General features: G+C 41.4%; 1 protein-coding gene across 1 annotated transcript in view; it reads right to left on the reverse strand.

The window, feature by feature from the left end:
• Positions 1 to 257: 257 nt before the first annotated feature.
• STXBP4 (syntaxin binding protein 4) overlaps positions 258 to 15,916 on the reverse strand; it is a 66,616-nt gene continuing 50,957 nt past the window's right edge. The window contains exon 22 of the mRNA XM_059485579.1: positions 258 to 3,041. Coding sequence (XP_059341562.1) covers positions 2,939 to 3,041 — 103 coding nt within the window. The 3' untranslated portion in view covers positions 258 to 2,938. The remainder of the gene's footprint in view (positions 3,042 to 15,916) is intronic.

The following is a 15,916-nucleotide window of genomic DNA, read 5'->3' on the forward strand; positions in this document are numbered from 1 at the left end:
CATCAGTTCCCAGAAAATGAAACATTTCGCAAGCCAAGCCAGAGCAGCATTTCCTGAGCTCCTGGAGAGTCTTGCCCACAGTCAGCCCTGCACAGCCCAGCTTGTTCCACAACCACAAATATTTTTCTTAAAGGATTTTCCTTTCCTTACCCCAGTGGCACCAGGCACCTCCTGAGTGCCAGGAATTAACCAAACCATTCCTAAAGCAGTCTGTTACAAGAGGCTTTTCAACATATGGAGAATGTGGGACAGATTCATTACAATATAAAGGTGTAGTTTTATTAATTTAAAGGCTATCACATGCACTTTAGTATCTTTTCCACTCAATTTTTTAAATTCAGGAATAAAAATGAAAATTTGCCGTTTACAGTGCTGCATATGTTGACAACTGCTCTTTACAAATTCTGTTCCAAGTTATGCTAGAATAATTTTCTCAATATACACAGTTCAGCTTAAGCAAAATAATTTTCACAAAACTATTTCACATAAAGGAAGAGATAAGGGGAGATCAAGAGAAATAACCTAGGAAACAAGTATACCAGAGTACAAAAATAGATTGGAACATTTGGAGATGGTAGGTAAGAAAATGTATTCTCAACCCCGGAGAATGTGAACTGGTGGATTATCTGAGGAGGGAAACGCTCACTGGAGCAGCTGAAGAGATGCAGAGATCTATTTCTAACATCTTTAATTTCTAGGCAAGTTTATAAGAGAGAGAGAGAGAGAGAGGACGAGGCTGCAGGTTTGTGCCACACGGGGTGTGTGGGCGGTGGCAGTGAGAGGAGCGGGCAGATTGTCCCCGTGCACAGCAGCACGTGCGGAGCTGTGCCCTGCAGCTGATCCACAGGACAGCTCTGAGCTGCTCTCCCTGCCCTGCAGAGCCCCTGAGCCACCCTGCCCAGCCCTAAGGAGCTGCTCCCCTTGGGCACCCAAGGCTGCAAGAGGCAGTGGTGGCTCAAACCTCTCCTGGGCAGGACTGGGGAGTGCAATCTGTGTGCAGGCTGGGCATCACTGAAGGAGGAACAGAAAGTGCTGCCATAAAGCATCCAAATGACTACTACAGCAAACACCACAAGGAATTCAGATGACATATCTTCTGTAGGTCATGAGTCTGTGCCATTCTGAGAAAAGGGGTTTAAATAAAAATGCTTCTGGATTGTCCAAGCCTGAGACTGAAGCACATGCTCTGTCCCTTTGGCCTGAGCTCTCTGGGAGCACAAAGGAGGCTGTGGAGCATGCAGGAGCCACTGGAGCAAATATGGCTAAACCATTCATGTGTTATTGCTAGGAGAAGTTTTCTTAGAAATGTAAGTTACTGTAGGTCTGCTGAGCAAGCTTTTTTTCCCTAATCCACACCACCTGTGTAGATTCACAGATACTTTGGGTCTGACCTAGTTGAAAGTACAAAACAAATTTTTCCTATTTGCTTATTCAATATACCCTGACGTCTACTTCCTGCAAAGCCTGTAAAGGCCTCTTTTGTGAGCTTCAGGAAGAACATTTGGTGATGTGCTCTCCAGCTCTCTGGCCAAGTGCAGGAGATTACTGGGCTGCTATTCAGAGGCCTGACTTGGATTTCAAAAAAAGGTGAATTATTTTGGTTCAAAAGGATCAACTGTTCCAGGGAGCCTGACCTGGCACAGCTCTGCACTGCTGAGGACAGAGAGCATGGTCAAGGCACCAGAACTGAGAGTGAGTCTGGTTTTCATATTCATTCCTCAGAGGACAAGGATTCTTGACTCCAATGCCACACCTGCTGAAGACAGACCTGAAGAAATGTGACTGCAGCCTGTGCCCTCCTCACACTGCCACAATCCCCTTCTCCCTCCTGGACTGAAGCAGAGATGGAGATTTCCTTTGGCATATCCATCGGTGCTCCTGCAGGTTCAGTCTGTCTCATTCATTAGAAACACCCACCATTATATACACAACACACATAGAAAGAGCCTCCAGAAAAATGCAGCACAGAATCATACATTTGACAAAGCTGACATCAGACATTGTGCTGTGAATAATGAGATTTAAAATATCCTGTGCTATTGAGGTACACAGAAACCTGTTCATTAACTTGCACCCCCCATCATTTTCTTTATCCTCTTTAAAACATCACTGATGTGTACAAAATGATTTTGTTCTACTTAAAAGACCAGTTCTGAGGAGGTGACTGATTTCTGCTGATCCTGGAGGTGGTTTCACAAGTTTCATTGTACTTGAAACTTCACAGCTTCCACTGAAGTATTTGATGTGTGTCTGTACCGGTTTAGCAGAGCACAAAAGTAGAATAATTTTCATATTGCCTCATATTGTTGTCAGAGTATGATGTCCTCTATGAAAACTTTCTTTTTACTTGACAACTTATCAAAGTCACATTTTCTAAATCTCAACAACCAATCTTAGTATTTGTTTAAAAAGTCATCAGGGCGCCAATATTCATAATAAATCACTAAATTTCTAGTAGCAAAACTTATTTGAAGATTTTTCCCATAGAAATATGAGTTTGCAGTTAAATTATCCCCATTATTCTCACTAACTTTGGTTCAAAACCCCACCTCACTTTGCATCTCTCAGTCAACCATCAGTGGAATGGAATCTGGAATCTACCACCAGTGGTACCACCACCTTAAATCACAAGTTGCTCAGAGCTGTGAAAATTTCAGCTGCCCTGGAAAATTCTGCTCCAGGTCAGGGAAATGATGGGTCAGTGGGGAAATCATGAAAAGATGGGACTGTGCCCTAAGGTGAGACCGATCCTGTGGCACCTGCATCCTTTGTAGCACACATCAACAAACCCACCTCAAAACCAGCAGAACTTCCTCCAGCTTGATGAGAAATGTCACCAGCTACTACTACATCACACTAGAAAGCAGGTAGATTAAAACCTGTGCATCTGCTCACTAAGGGACTAAAACCAGACCAACTCCTGTGTGCACAGCTGTCCTCAGCTCTTGGGGTCTCTGATGCCATCCTCCTCCTCCTCGGAGCACAGCAAGCTCAGGGCGCTCGTCACGGGGTGGATCCAGGACGTGGTCTGTGTCACGTGGCTAAAAACCAACAAGAAATGCTATCAGCAACCCCAAAGAGGCTTCCCCATCCCAAAACAAGGAATTCCAGCCGGAGTCTGGAGTTGTAACAATCATTAAGACACCTTCAAACACAGAATTGTCTTTTTCTGGCTAAAAACAAAACGTGGAGTCTGCAGAGAGCCAGAACCTGGACTGGAGGTTCCAATTCCCACTGCAATAAAGAGAAGGCTTTTGTATGAGACTCCTGACGCAGACTGGTGACATTTCTTGTTAATTATTGCCGCTGCAGACAATTAACACAGCAGGATATTACCAAGGCCATCTCACTGGTTACAGCCTGAGGGAGGCAGGGTGGTCAAGGGGAAGTTGAGCAAATGTGGAATCCCATTGTAGAAACACACTCAGCTCTTTAGAACAGGAACCCTGGAAGAGTCCAGGGCCAGGCTGGATGGGGCTGGGAGCAGTCTGGGATAGTGGAAGGTGCCCCTGTCCGGGGGGTTGGAATGAGGGGGTATTTAAGATCACTTCTACCCAAACAACTCCATGATTACTATTCTAGCATCCTTAACTAATTCCCCTTGCAGAAAGAGTAAAAACTAAAAAAAAAAATTATGTTTTCTACATGTCCTCTAGCCCAAATTCTGGACGTGCTCCCACAGCCTTTACACACACAATAAAAGGGCATCAGTGCTGATTTTTAAGGTTTAAACCTTACCCTTGACATGCAGGCTAAGCTGCTTTATAGTCTCTGGAAAGCTTCTGTGTGAATGGAAAGAGCCCAAGCAGGGCTCAGTGAGGACAGACACATGGACAGGTTTGGAGTCTGTGGTGAGAACACTGCACACCTTGTGAGTGGTGTGTGCATGTGAGCCATACTGTGTGTGGGCAACACACTGCCTCTTCTCCCTTCTGGAATAATGTGTTCTTGGGAAAGGAAATAGCTTCTTTTCACTTGGAAAAAAAATCTTGCTAATAAATTCACAGCTTTTATAGTAAAGTCAGCGCAAAGATTAATTTTGTAATATAAGTTCACTACAAGAACAAGCTGAAAAATATTGTAGGTATAATAAATGCCATGAAGGACAAATGGCTCTTCTCACATGTCCTAACAGTGTCCCTAAACCCCAGGTCTGCACTCACTTTCCAGGTGCATTGCTTTAATCAAATTTGAAGAACTACTCTGGATTTACCTTTTCAAGTGAGGACAGGTTTTGTCTTCCTCTCTGTGAGAACACTGCCATGAATAACTGAGTACAGGTACAGAGACAGTGAAGCCGGAATTCGAGTCAGCGTTCCACTACACTGGGTGATGGGTTTGAGGTCACTGTTGCCATCACCATGATCAGACTATTCACACCTTTCAGCTGAGTGCACTGAGCTTAGAATCTGCTGGGTGTGATGAGGATGACAGTGTTCACCAAAAGGTAAATATAATCCTCATGTAAATCCCTGCTCTGAACAGGTGATGTGTGAATTCAGGCACTACCTCAACTGAGGCAATGCCTGAGCAAGGACCACACAAGGAAAACAAAGTGGAATACAAAGGCCATACTCTCTATTCTCATACATTAAGGAAAAAAAAAACCCCAAAAATCAAACCCCAAAGCTCAAGTTATGTGCAAAACCAGTTCAGAAGTGCTCTTTTGGTGGGAGCAGGACTGGATGGACTCCATTCCTTCTTTTGTTACAAAAATATGCATTACTGGGGCTGTAGGATCAGTTTCACAGGCATTAAAACAAAAGGAAAAATTAAAAACATATTCCTACAGAAAATACACTGCAGCAGACAATGATCACTCTTAAGGACAGTAGTTCTTTCATTCTAAGAAAGCAAATGTACTTTTTTACTAGGAATAAGAGCAACTTGCCAAACATTTCCAATGTTTACCTTTAGAAAGTCAGGTGACAGCCAACATGAACATGAAAAGAGTTGTTTTACAATGTTTTATGAGAGACTTGGTAATAAAGTCTGTGCAACCAAGAACACTGTTCCCATTATTCCACAACACAGGGAAATGTATGCATTCATATTTATATTATGAATATATTTACATTTGTAAATATACTCAGAAAAATATCTTTGCTGCATATTTCTGCAATGTTTTCTATAATGTCAGGAAATGCCTTGTTTCCCAATTAAAATATTCAGTCAATAAGGCTCAGTATTGGGGATGTGCTCCAAATTGAAGTCCCAGGATGTGATTTACTGGTATAACACACAGAACTTCTTCCAATACTGCAGAATTACAGGTGCTGAATGAACTGGATTCCATCCATTCCACCTCTGCCAATGCAAGACTTATTGCCTCCAGCACTATTTTAAGTGTTTATATTGCCTGCTTTTATCAAACCATTTCTGAGCAATCCATTGCTGAATTTAAATAAGAACAAGACGAATTTAGAATATTTTTCTTTTTCCCATTTTACTTCCTCGTGTAGCGTGCCCTGACCTGCTGTGTACCTGAAGCCCTGGCTCCATTTTCTCCTGAGCATGCAGCATCAACCCTGTGCAATGGGAGGGACTGCACAGGAGTCAAGAGTTACATGGAAAGGCATCCACAGATCTCTCGACATATCCAACTAAAAATTCCTTGTCAAGTGTTTCTTCTTCAGAAGATTTTTCTCCTACACTCTCCAGGGCCAGGAGGCAAAGGACAGCATGCCCAACTTCCCGCTGCTGCTTTCAGAACTTCAGTTTGCTCTCACACAAATTAAATGCACAAAATTCTCCAGATCTTTAACAGGGCAAAACTGTGGCACTGAAATCTGGGTTACCTTTCTCTGTATTTGATGGCAGAAGATTGTTTCATCACTGGTAAGAAAGAAAAGAAGCAGTTTTCATTCACTTTCAAGACACAGGGCCCAAGTTTTGCTCTGTTGTCAGGCTGATGCTGGTTTGAACCCAGCCCCTTTCAACTTGCTCTAGACTTTATCCCACAGGCAATTCTCTTAAGACAGTTTGGTTTAAACCCTTTGCCAAAATCCTTCCTAGGAAAAGAGCCCTTATAAATAAACATTAAGTCCAGATACCATGTCTCACATTGTAGACAGACACACACAATACGTGCAGATTATTTAGGTAGAGAATAAATGTATAAACCCTGCTGCTGTTTATTTTTAGCTCTCCAAAAGTGCTGTGACTAAAGAGCTTTGACATAATCAGTCCCAAGAGATAATCCCAGATTTACTGGTTTGGAGAACATTCTTGTATTAGAAATACATCCTCTCTGATTTGTGTGTTAGGGCCAGCAATAAAAAGTGAGAGGGAGTCCCAATCTACCTCTAGGTTTTGTTTAACTGATGCAACTGATTTGAATATTAAAGGAGTATTTGGAAAGCCAGCATTACAAAGTTTAAATGTACAACATTTTCCATTTGCAAATGTTCCTGTTCAAAAGTCTAATTTAACATTTTCAGAGCAATTAGCAACATTTAAAGATTTTTAGGTTTTCAAACAAATCACTGCTGTCGGAGGGCAGCCAAATTTATTGCTAGAAAACAGAAACATTTGATCTGGAAATATGTCAGTAGATTAGGCTGTCTTTTTAACATTAGCAAACTGCAGGACAAATTTCAGAGCTTGGGAAAACAAAACATGAGCACAGAGGGATGTTTTGGCAAAGAAATAGTAGCGGATTATTTCAAATGCCATTATAATTACTCTCCTTATGGCTCTTCCTTCTTCACATGGAAAATTATTTCTTTTAAAACTACTATCTCAGACAATCTTTTAAGAAAAGAATAACTCAAAAATTCAGAGAAAAGCAATTGGAAAAAATATCTGCAGATTTAAAAAAAGATTTTAAGCATTATCAAGACATCTTTTTCACCTTAAATTGTGCTCTCCAGCCAGGGCCAAAATCTGGAGCCTAACAGGGAACTATGAAGTCCTGCAGACAGCACCAGTGCTGTGGGTCTCAGTGCAGGATGTTGCCCTACAAACCTAACATGCATTATTGGAAGTTGGTTTTCCCTCATTTTGATATGAGATGACATTCACAACACCTGGCTCAATGTTTCAACTGCACCAGGGTTCCTGAGATTTAAAAGGAGCCACCTTGTGCAAGATCCATTTGTCTGGGATCAGCTCAGGAGAGGAGATGCCACCTTAAGCAATTAGTCAAACTCTCCTAATGAATAGGGACCATTACTCATTAGGGACCAAAAAGGATTTAGCTGTATCTGAACTTAAAATGCCAAATTCTGGCCTCAGATGAGCCCTGTTCTTCTCTACCAAACTGAGCAGTATGGAAGATGAAAGCGAAACTCTGCTCATGTAAAACAACACAAGCCCCACGTTTTCCTCCTTAATGAGCATACCCCATAAACTAAATCCATGTAATCCATAGCAGTAATTTCACTAAACTTTTAACCTGCCTTTGCTTTTTGATTTCCCGATCTTCACTAGCCCTTTAACACACCAGAGTGCTCAGCTGAAGAATACTGATGCTTGATGAAGCTGTTCCTGATCTCTGCAAAGCCTGGTGGCCCCAGTGCTGCTGAGCCAGGGACACTGCACACCCTGGGAGCTTCACCCTTTGGTGCTTCATTGCTACTGCAATGTTCATTAAAGACTGCAGCAAACAGCACTGTGAGATGTAGATGCAATGGGTTTGAAGGGGATGTGCTCTACACTAGCCAGGAATCTGTTCCACGTGGTGCTTTGGCACCTGAACACATCTCCCCGTGGGAAGGGCTGCAGTTGCTGTGGAAGGAGGGTGTGCCATCTGCCAGAGGGCAGGGAACACCAACTCCTCACCCCCTCTTACCCACTGGCATGCAGGCCTGGGCACTGCTGGCTTGGAGGCCAAAGAGGGCCAGAACTACAGGAAAATAAAGAACAATGCCTCTGAATGAAGGTCCTGAAACTTAACCCTCCCTGCAGAGGCTCTTCCCTCCTCCCTGCCTGCTCTAGCACAGCCTCTGTGTCACTCTGTGCTGGACTCCACACAAGATTTGCTGGAATTACTGCCTTTGGCTTTTGTTTTCAGGTCCTTCTGATCCTGCTCCCCTTTGCTTTGCAAGGATCCTTTATCCCTTTCAAACCCACTGCCCCAAATTTCACACCTCAGAGAAGGCTCTCAGCTCTTATTCTCATGCTTCTCTAAAGCAACTCTCTTAAGCCATGATCAGAATTCCTTGGGCACATTTGGAAATGTTGTATAATTAGAAAATACATAATCAAACATAGATCCTGCACTATAGTGGAGCTGTCTCAGCTTGCAGCAGCATCTTAAGGACCTTCACATCCTGGCAGGGAAGGAGAATCACCCTTCCCATCAGAGCAGGTCACAATGGAGCAGAGTTCCAGGAGCTGCTGCTCCTGAAGGCAGTCCATGGGATCAAGGCAATAGCTGGCTCCCTCACATGGCTGTGGAGTTTAGATGAATACAGCAATATTTGGTAGACACGATGGCCAAAATGCTGCAAGTGGTCAATTCTGTTGCCCTCAAATCTCTACCTGCTTCTAAATCACTCCATTACTCTATTAAATATAATATGGAGCTGCTGGTGCTGCACCTCATTTTAGGAATGCACTTAAACTATTTCTCAGCTTTCCAGAGCCAGTGCTTTTAACACTTTGCTGTTGTCCCTTATGAATTTAAACTTGGTATATTCATATTTTGTTTCTGCAGCTCTTGGAGGCAGCACACACCAGCCAAGGTGTCTGTCATGGCTGGAATCCCCTTTGGAAAGGCCAGGGGCTGGAAAGCAGACACTAAATGCTGTCAAGCACTGGAAAACTCTTGCTATTTTGAAGAGCAAATGCTGGGAGGATCTGCCAGGAATAACTTATTCTGAGCTGTAACTAAAGCATTTTAATTTAGCAGGTAAGCAATTAGAGCAAAATAAAACAACTGAGTGACATTGATGCAAGTATTATCTATCAATCAATCAATCAATCAATCAATCAATCCTGAGAGCATCTAAGGATGACAGATACCAGACATGAATCCTAAAGGCAGCTTGAGAAGGGTTTTTGCACTGCATTTATCAAGATAGGATTATTTGAATGGAAACATTCATTTTTTCTTTTTCCTTTTTTTGTTAAAATTCATTTAAGCCTGTACCCTCTTACAAAAGGAACATGCAACCTCTAATAGTACCCCAGGAGATGCTGGGCAGGTCCTGGAAAATGTCAGTGACCTTAATTTTACTGGTGTAATAAGATCAAGAGCACTTGTCACCTCATGGAGCTGTGTCCTGAGGCAACATAAATGTTTCTTGTGTTTCCCTCCAAGACTGCAGATTTTGCTTGAGTATTAATTAAAGATTGAGGGATATAAAGTGAAACCCCAGAAGACAGTCTTGCTATTTATTCCTTGATTAAACCAATTAAACCCTTGTCTACTCAGAAAAATCTATGAGCCATTTCAGAGGGCAGTAATCACTAGGAAGAAGATTTATCCAGCCAAACAGTGTGTGCTGCATCATTAAAAACTGTCAACAATAAACAAATTGCCTGAACTAAAATAAAATCACTAACAACAGCAGGATCTGAGCCAAGGCTGAATCAGAACTAAGGTTTGAGAGACATCCCAGGCACTTCTCAGCTTGACAGTACCACCTGAAATCTGTCTCCCTCAGAGAATCTCTCTGAATCTCCCTGAATCTCTCCGAATCTACCTGAATCTACCTGAATCTCTGAATCTACCTGAATCTCCCTGAATCTCCCTGAATCTACCTGAATCTACCTGAATCTCTGAATCTACCTGAATCTACCTGAATCTACCTGAATCTACCTGAATCTACCTGAATCTTCCTGAATCTACCTGAATCTACCTGAATCTACCTGAATCTCTGAATCTCCCTGAATCTACCTGAATCTACCTGAATCTACCTGAATCTCTGAATCTACTGAATCTACCTGAATCTACCTGAATCTCTGAATCTACCTGAATCTACCTGAATCTACCTGAATCTCTGAATCTACCTGAATCCCTCTGAATCTCTCTGAATCTCCCTGAATCTACCTGAATCTCTGAATCTCCCTGAATCTCTGAATCTACCTGAATCTACCTGAATCTACCTGAATCTCTGAATCTACCTGAATCTACCTGAATCTACCTGAATCTCTGAATCTCTCTGAATCTCTGAATCTCCCTGAATCTCCCTGAATCTCTGAATCCACCTGAATCTCTGAATCTACCTGAATCTACCTGAATCTCTGACTCTACCTGAATCTCCCTGAATCTCTGAATCTCCCTGAATCTCTGAATCTACCTGAATCTCCCTGAATCTATCTGAATCTCCCTGAATCTCTGAATCTCCCTGAATCTACCTGAATCTCCCTGAATCTCCCTGAATCTCTGAATCTACCTGAATCTCCCTGAATCTCCCTGAATCTCTGAATCTCCCTGAATCTCTCTGAGTCTACCTGAATCTCCCTGAATCTCTGAATCTACCTGAATCTCCCTGAATCTCTCCCCTCAGCCAATGCTGCTCCTCTGGCAGTGCTGGCTCAATGTGTGCAGTTACTCACAGTCCTGTCTCGAAGTGAGCTGCACTAGAATCCCAGGGCTGTGTATTTGCAAATGCAGCAGAGCACGTTCAAGGCTTTTGTTTAAACTCCTTGTGCACTAAACTGACATGAACCTGGAGCAGTGACTTTGCTCCAGATCAAGCACATCCTAAAAAACCTTGCTGTGTGCTTTGATCTGCTTCTGACGGCCCTCCCAAAACCCAGGGAGCAAAAGAATTTCACTTTCTTGTGTTTTCTCACAAAAGAAATTTTAACAGATGCCTTCTGTGACAGGCCAGAAGCTGAGAGAATGTTTCTCCATTTTGGTTCTTGATATTAAAAAACAAACAACCTCCCAGGAAAAAAAAAGATTGCCCAACTAAAAGCAGCTTAAGGTCTTAACATTCTTGTATTACAAGCTCATGTTATCATAAAATCCAATGCCAAGTTTCCTAGTTCTACATCTGAGATTATTTTACTTACAGTCATGCAAAATGATTTCAGTGAGAATCAGAGAAACTGAATTCCAAAAATCTAAGAGAAACATGTCAGGACTAGCCAGAATCACACAGCTTCTGCAGAAGGAGTGTGAGCTGATGCTGAGCTGATGGATGGACACAGCTCTGGGCTCTATTTAAATATTTGCCACTTCTTGTGACTATATAACTATTCTTTATTTTCATTCAGGAGAATTTGAGGATGACAGGTAAAAGGAATTGTTTTCAAAAACAACCTCTTTTTTAATGAAATGTAAAATTGGAAAAGTCCAAATTTTAAGAGATGCAAAGTAACTGCAGCTTTCTTTGAACTTGGTGGAACCAGCCCTGCATGCCTCAAATTACCCATCCCTACCCACAAAACATCAGAGTTAAGATGGGGACACCTACAATGATGACTTGATAACTGCTAATTTTGGTGCAAGTAACTTGCCTACTGCTTTACAAGGAGCTGGGAACAGAGCTGGCACTGGATTCAGTCCAGGGGAATTTCAATTCCATGCTGAAATCAGTATGGCAGATCATGAGTTTTCTTAGTTTGCTACTCTGAACTGACTGAAAACTAAGTGGAACATGGAGAAATTTACTTCTACATAAGGTCTGCTATGATTTGAACTTAACTGATTTCTTCTAGCAAGAGCCACAACCCTTGCTAGAGATAACCTGCAGATAACCAGGATATTGTAATACACCAGAGTATTCAGGAATGAATTCAGAAATTAACACACCTCAGTGTGTTGGGATTTGCATCCTTCATTTATAAAACAGTAGAAATGTGCAGAGAACATTTAGGAAAAGAACAAATTTATATTTTCAAGTTACCATGCAGTAAGTAAAATCAATTGTGATTTATTTCCTTTTATGATGACACCTTTAACTCTAATGCTGCAAACCATCAATGTTTATACTACAGAAGTTCTTCATCTATCACACATGCTCTGCTATTCTTAGCTCAGCTAAAATGATAAACAGTTTCTATGAATGCCCAGTTTTCAGTAAAGTGAATGGTGTCTCTTTCCCAAGCAAGACCAAACAAAATAAAATTTTATAGTATCTAAATACAATGTCTGCTTTCCAAGTAGAAACCTGATTTGTTAGGCATGATTTTAAAATCCACTGAACACATAATGTGTGGTTTTTCTTAATCTGTATTTTCTAACTATTGACTTTAGGCTTCTACTTAACCTGGAGCAAATTCTCCACCTTCCAGTGGAGCACCTGAAGTACACAATGCCTCCATGGGAAACTTCTGAATTTTAGATAAATTGCTGAAGGATAACCCTAAACAAAGCATTACTGTTTCCCCTTTGTTGTAAGACAGAAAACATCACAGGCCCTAATACATCTAAGGGGAAAGATCCTAAAAGTTTTAAAATACTTGAACTTCTACTTGTCTTTTGTGAAAATTTAAGATGAGCATTCTTGAGGAAAATAGCTGCTAATGTAGAATATTTGAAATCTAGTCCTATTAAAATGCTAGAGAAACAGTGTTTACAGGGGCCAAATTCACAGCTGGTCCTTACAAACCACATACATATGCAAGGAGTGGGTGGGAGTAGGAGGGAGCATAGCAAGGGCCTGCCTAATTTTAGGTGCCAGCCTTATGATACAGAGCTGCCATATGTTAAAGGTGAACACAGTGGGAGGATGGAAGAGATTAACTAGAATGGGTTTTCTGGGGAAAAATGAGTGTGTCCCAGCTATGGGGTTTTATGCTGTTCTTGTGTGATTTTAGACTATCAGGATGAAACCATTAATTAGGATTATGGTGCCTCCCTGGGAGGGCAGTTCTGCACAGACTCCTTCTCCTGTTTGAAAATCAAACCCAGAAATTCCTAATTCACAAAATCAGTTCAGTGGCAGAATGAATAGACACTGTTAGCACCGCAGGATTTTAGTGCTGGAGCATACAGCAAAAGTGAGATTTTGTTACAACACTTTGTAAACTCATTTAACACCTGAACTAAGTCTGGGCAAAACCAGCCACACGAAAACTTCAAAAGTGAATAAGATGGCGTTTCCCCTCTTTACAAAACTTTTCCCATCCTAATGCCTCCCAGCTGACTCTAAGTGCTCTCACACTCATCTGGGTGTAGGTGATACTTTATGAGGGCTCATTGGCCCCTTTGTGTTTCTGGGACTTACAGATGAAATGTCTGTTTGGGACAGAAATGTCTATTGGAAAATCAGTAACATAAAAAATGCCTTCATCAATCACCTCATAGTAAAATTAATTAATGAACCTTTTTACCTTATTTTGTGGGGTCTTTTCAATGCACTGATCCTCCAAGTTCAACACAGAATGGAAAAATGGGGGAGGATCCAGAGGAGAGTGACCAAGGTGATGAGAGGGTCAGAGAACTTGGCACATGAAGAAATGCTGAAGGAACTGGTGTGTTCAGCCCACTCTTCTCACAAAGATGTTGGGCACAGACAGGAAGCAAGGAGCACAAGTTGCTTCAAGGGAAATTTTGTCCAGGTCAACAAAATATTCTTCACTGTGAGAACAACTAAACGTTGGAATGGGATACCCAGCCAGTATAAAAAGGATTGAGATTCCAAGTGTAAATTGGTGAGGAAACAGGCACCAGTGCCTTGTTTCTCTTGATGGGGCACGAATCTGGTGCCATGTGTGAATGACAGGTGGTATTGCTACGTAAAAACACAACAGTGCTTCTCCTCTCTGTTACTTTAAAGTAAAACAAGTTGTCTTAAAACATATCTGGGCCCAAATTCCACCTTTACTGCCTGGAAGGAGGGAAGTTACATTTGCAGTGAAGCTGATCCCTATCTACTGTTGGAATTTTTGTCCTTTGGTAACTGTTAATTTATTTCATTTTAGTAAGACACTTGAACTAGCATTTTTCCTAGTGCACACTGAGCTTTAACTCAGAGAGGCTTCAATTCCAGTTTGCTATTCCATGGTAAAGCTGTAAAAATGAGCTTAATTGCCCAGCCCAGGCTCAGGTCAGTTTTAGAAGTCTAAAGGGTGGTTTCTCACACTTGCAGCACTGCCTAGTCCTGACAATCTGTTGATTGAAAATAATTTACTGAAGCTGAAATGATTTGCTGGATAAAAGTGGTGATTTCAAAAGTTTTCCTGAAGTCAGGATTCATGGACAAGATTCAGCTTTCCCTGGTGGGTACAGGGAGCTGCTCAGCCCGATGTAAATGTTTTATTCATGTCAATTATTCACATAAGTGGGTTTCACTTTAGTGTGTAACACAAGCCAGCTGGTTTGCTTCTTTTAAACTCTGATTTCTCATGCACCTCATATTGCTACACCCCTTCAGAGATATTTATGGAAATTTTACAGCAAGCTGTCTCAAGCTTATGTGCTATTAAGATTCCTTTCTGGGGTGTTTACTGCATTAGATTTATAATGTATAGATTTATGGACTCAGCTACTTGATGGCCCAATAAAGCATGTTGGAACTGAAGGCAACTGCTAATTAAAATAATATTTGATTGTATATTTGTATACAGGAAGTGGGCTAAGTGTTGAAATACTCTTAAGCCCCTCATAGCCTTGACTGGGCTAAAAATGAATGAAAGGATTCTAAAGTAGAATAAAAGGATTGACATAAAGAGAACAAGAAGGTTACAGCATTAGTACCAGGGCTGTGAAGTATCAACTATTCTGATAATCCCCATTTAAACAATTAAGATTAAATCCTACTGGAAAGGATCAGCTGATAAAATGTCCCCTCAAGCTAAGTTCCTTCTAGAAAAAGGATCTTTTCAGTGTTGGTTTTCACCCTGAAACCTCCACCATTTGGTGTTAGAAACAAGGGACTGTGCAAGCCGTGCTCCTTGCTCCAAACAGTTGACAGCTGATTTCATATACATTACAGAGTGCAGTAAGAGGTATGGATTGCCAGGCATGCAAACAGCCTGGCTTACACTCTGCAAAGGCATTTGGAAACAGTGATGAAAGCAAAACAAGGAAACAGTTAAAAATAATATTAATTACCATGATGTGTTATTGAAATGCTCAGTTAATTCCATTCTAATGAGCTGCTTTGAGAACTCTAACACTACTTCAGTGTGGTGACTCCACTCAGGAGAAGTTTTTAGCCAGTGGTCGTGAAGGGTGATTCCACACCCTTCTCTGCCATTAAATGGATAAATTTTCCTTGCCTTTCTTCCTCACAAAGACTGACAGGCAGAATCTTTTAGGACAGATTACAGAAGGTAACGGCAATGGAAAACCTGGGCACTGTCACCAGAAGCAAATGAAGAGAGTCACTAACAGTGAGATCTACAAAAATTCCTGAAAAAGCTTTTTCATGTGAACTCCCAACTTCCAATCTGTAGCTGCAGCAAGGATAAAATAAGATGCAAACATCTGATGCTTTCTGCAAATTAGGCCTGCACCACCTAGAGTAGCTGAGATTCTGCTGTTGCTAATAAGCATCTGCTTGTCACATCTGTAATGGTTCAGCATCCAAGTGAGCTCAGAAAGACCTGTCTGCACATATCCAGCAAATCCAGCTTTCTGCTGAGCCACTGAGATACATAACCATGACAAACACAGGAAAAAACAAACAAACAAAAAATCCCAGGGGGAATGCTTCAAGAATGTGTCATTTCTTCTGTTCTGATTCTAAATTTTATTTGCTTTTATTGATAATACCATCTTCAAGCTCAGTTTCCAGTCACACAGACACAAACCCATAGCATTACCCAGAAAAGAGTCCAGCATCCACCTCAACTTCCCAGCTGTCCTCTCATGGCTCTCTGCATGAACAGAGAGCCCAAGGGAACAGTGCTCTATTTTAATAGTTGCTCCTGCATTTATTTCCATTGCTATGAAATTGGCTTTTAATTCACTTTCATTTCCTAAGCTATTTTTCTACTTTTTGGTTTTTTTTTTTTTTTTGTATAAATCTCATGTAGTAACCTACATCTGTCTGAAAATAAAAGGCAGCCT

Source organism: Ammospiza nelsoni, chromosome 19 (assembly GCF_027579445.1).
Source record: "Ammospiza nelsoni isolate bAmmNel1 chromosome 19, bAmmNel1.pri, whole genome shotgun sequence".
NCBI lineage: Eukaryota > Metazoa > Chordata > Aves > Passeriformes > Passerellidae > Ammospiza > Ammospiza nelsoni.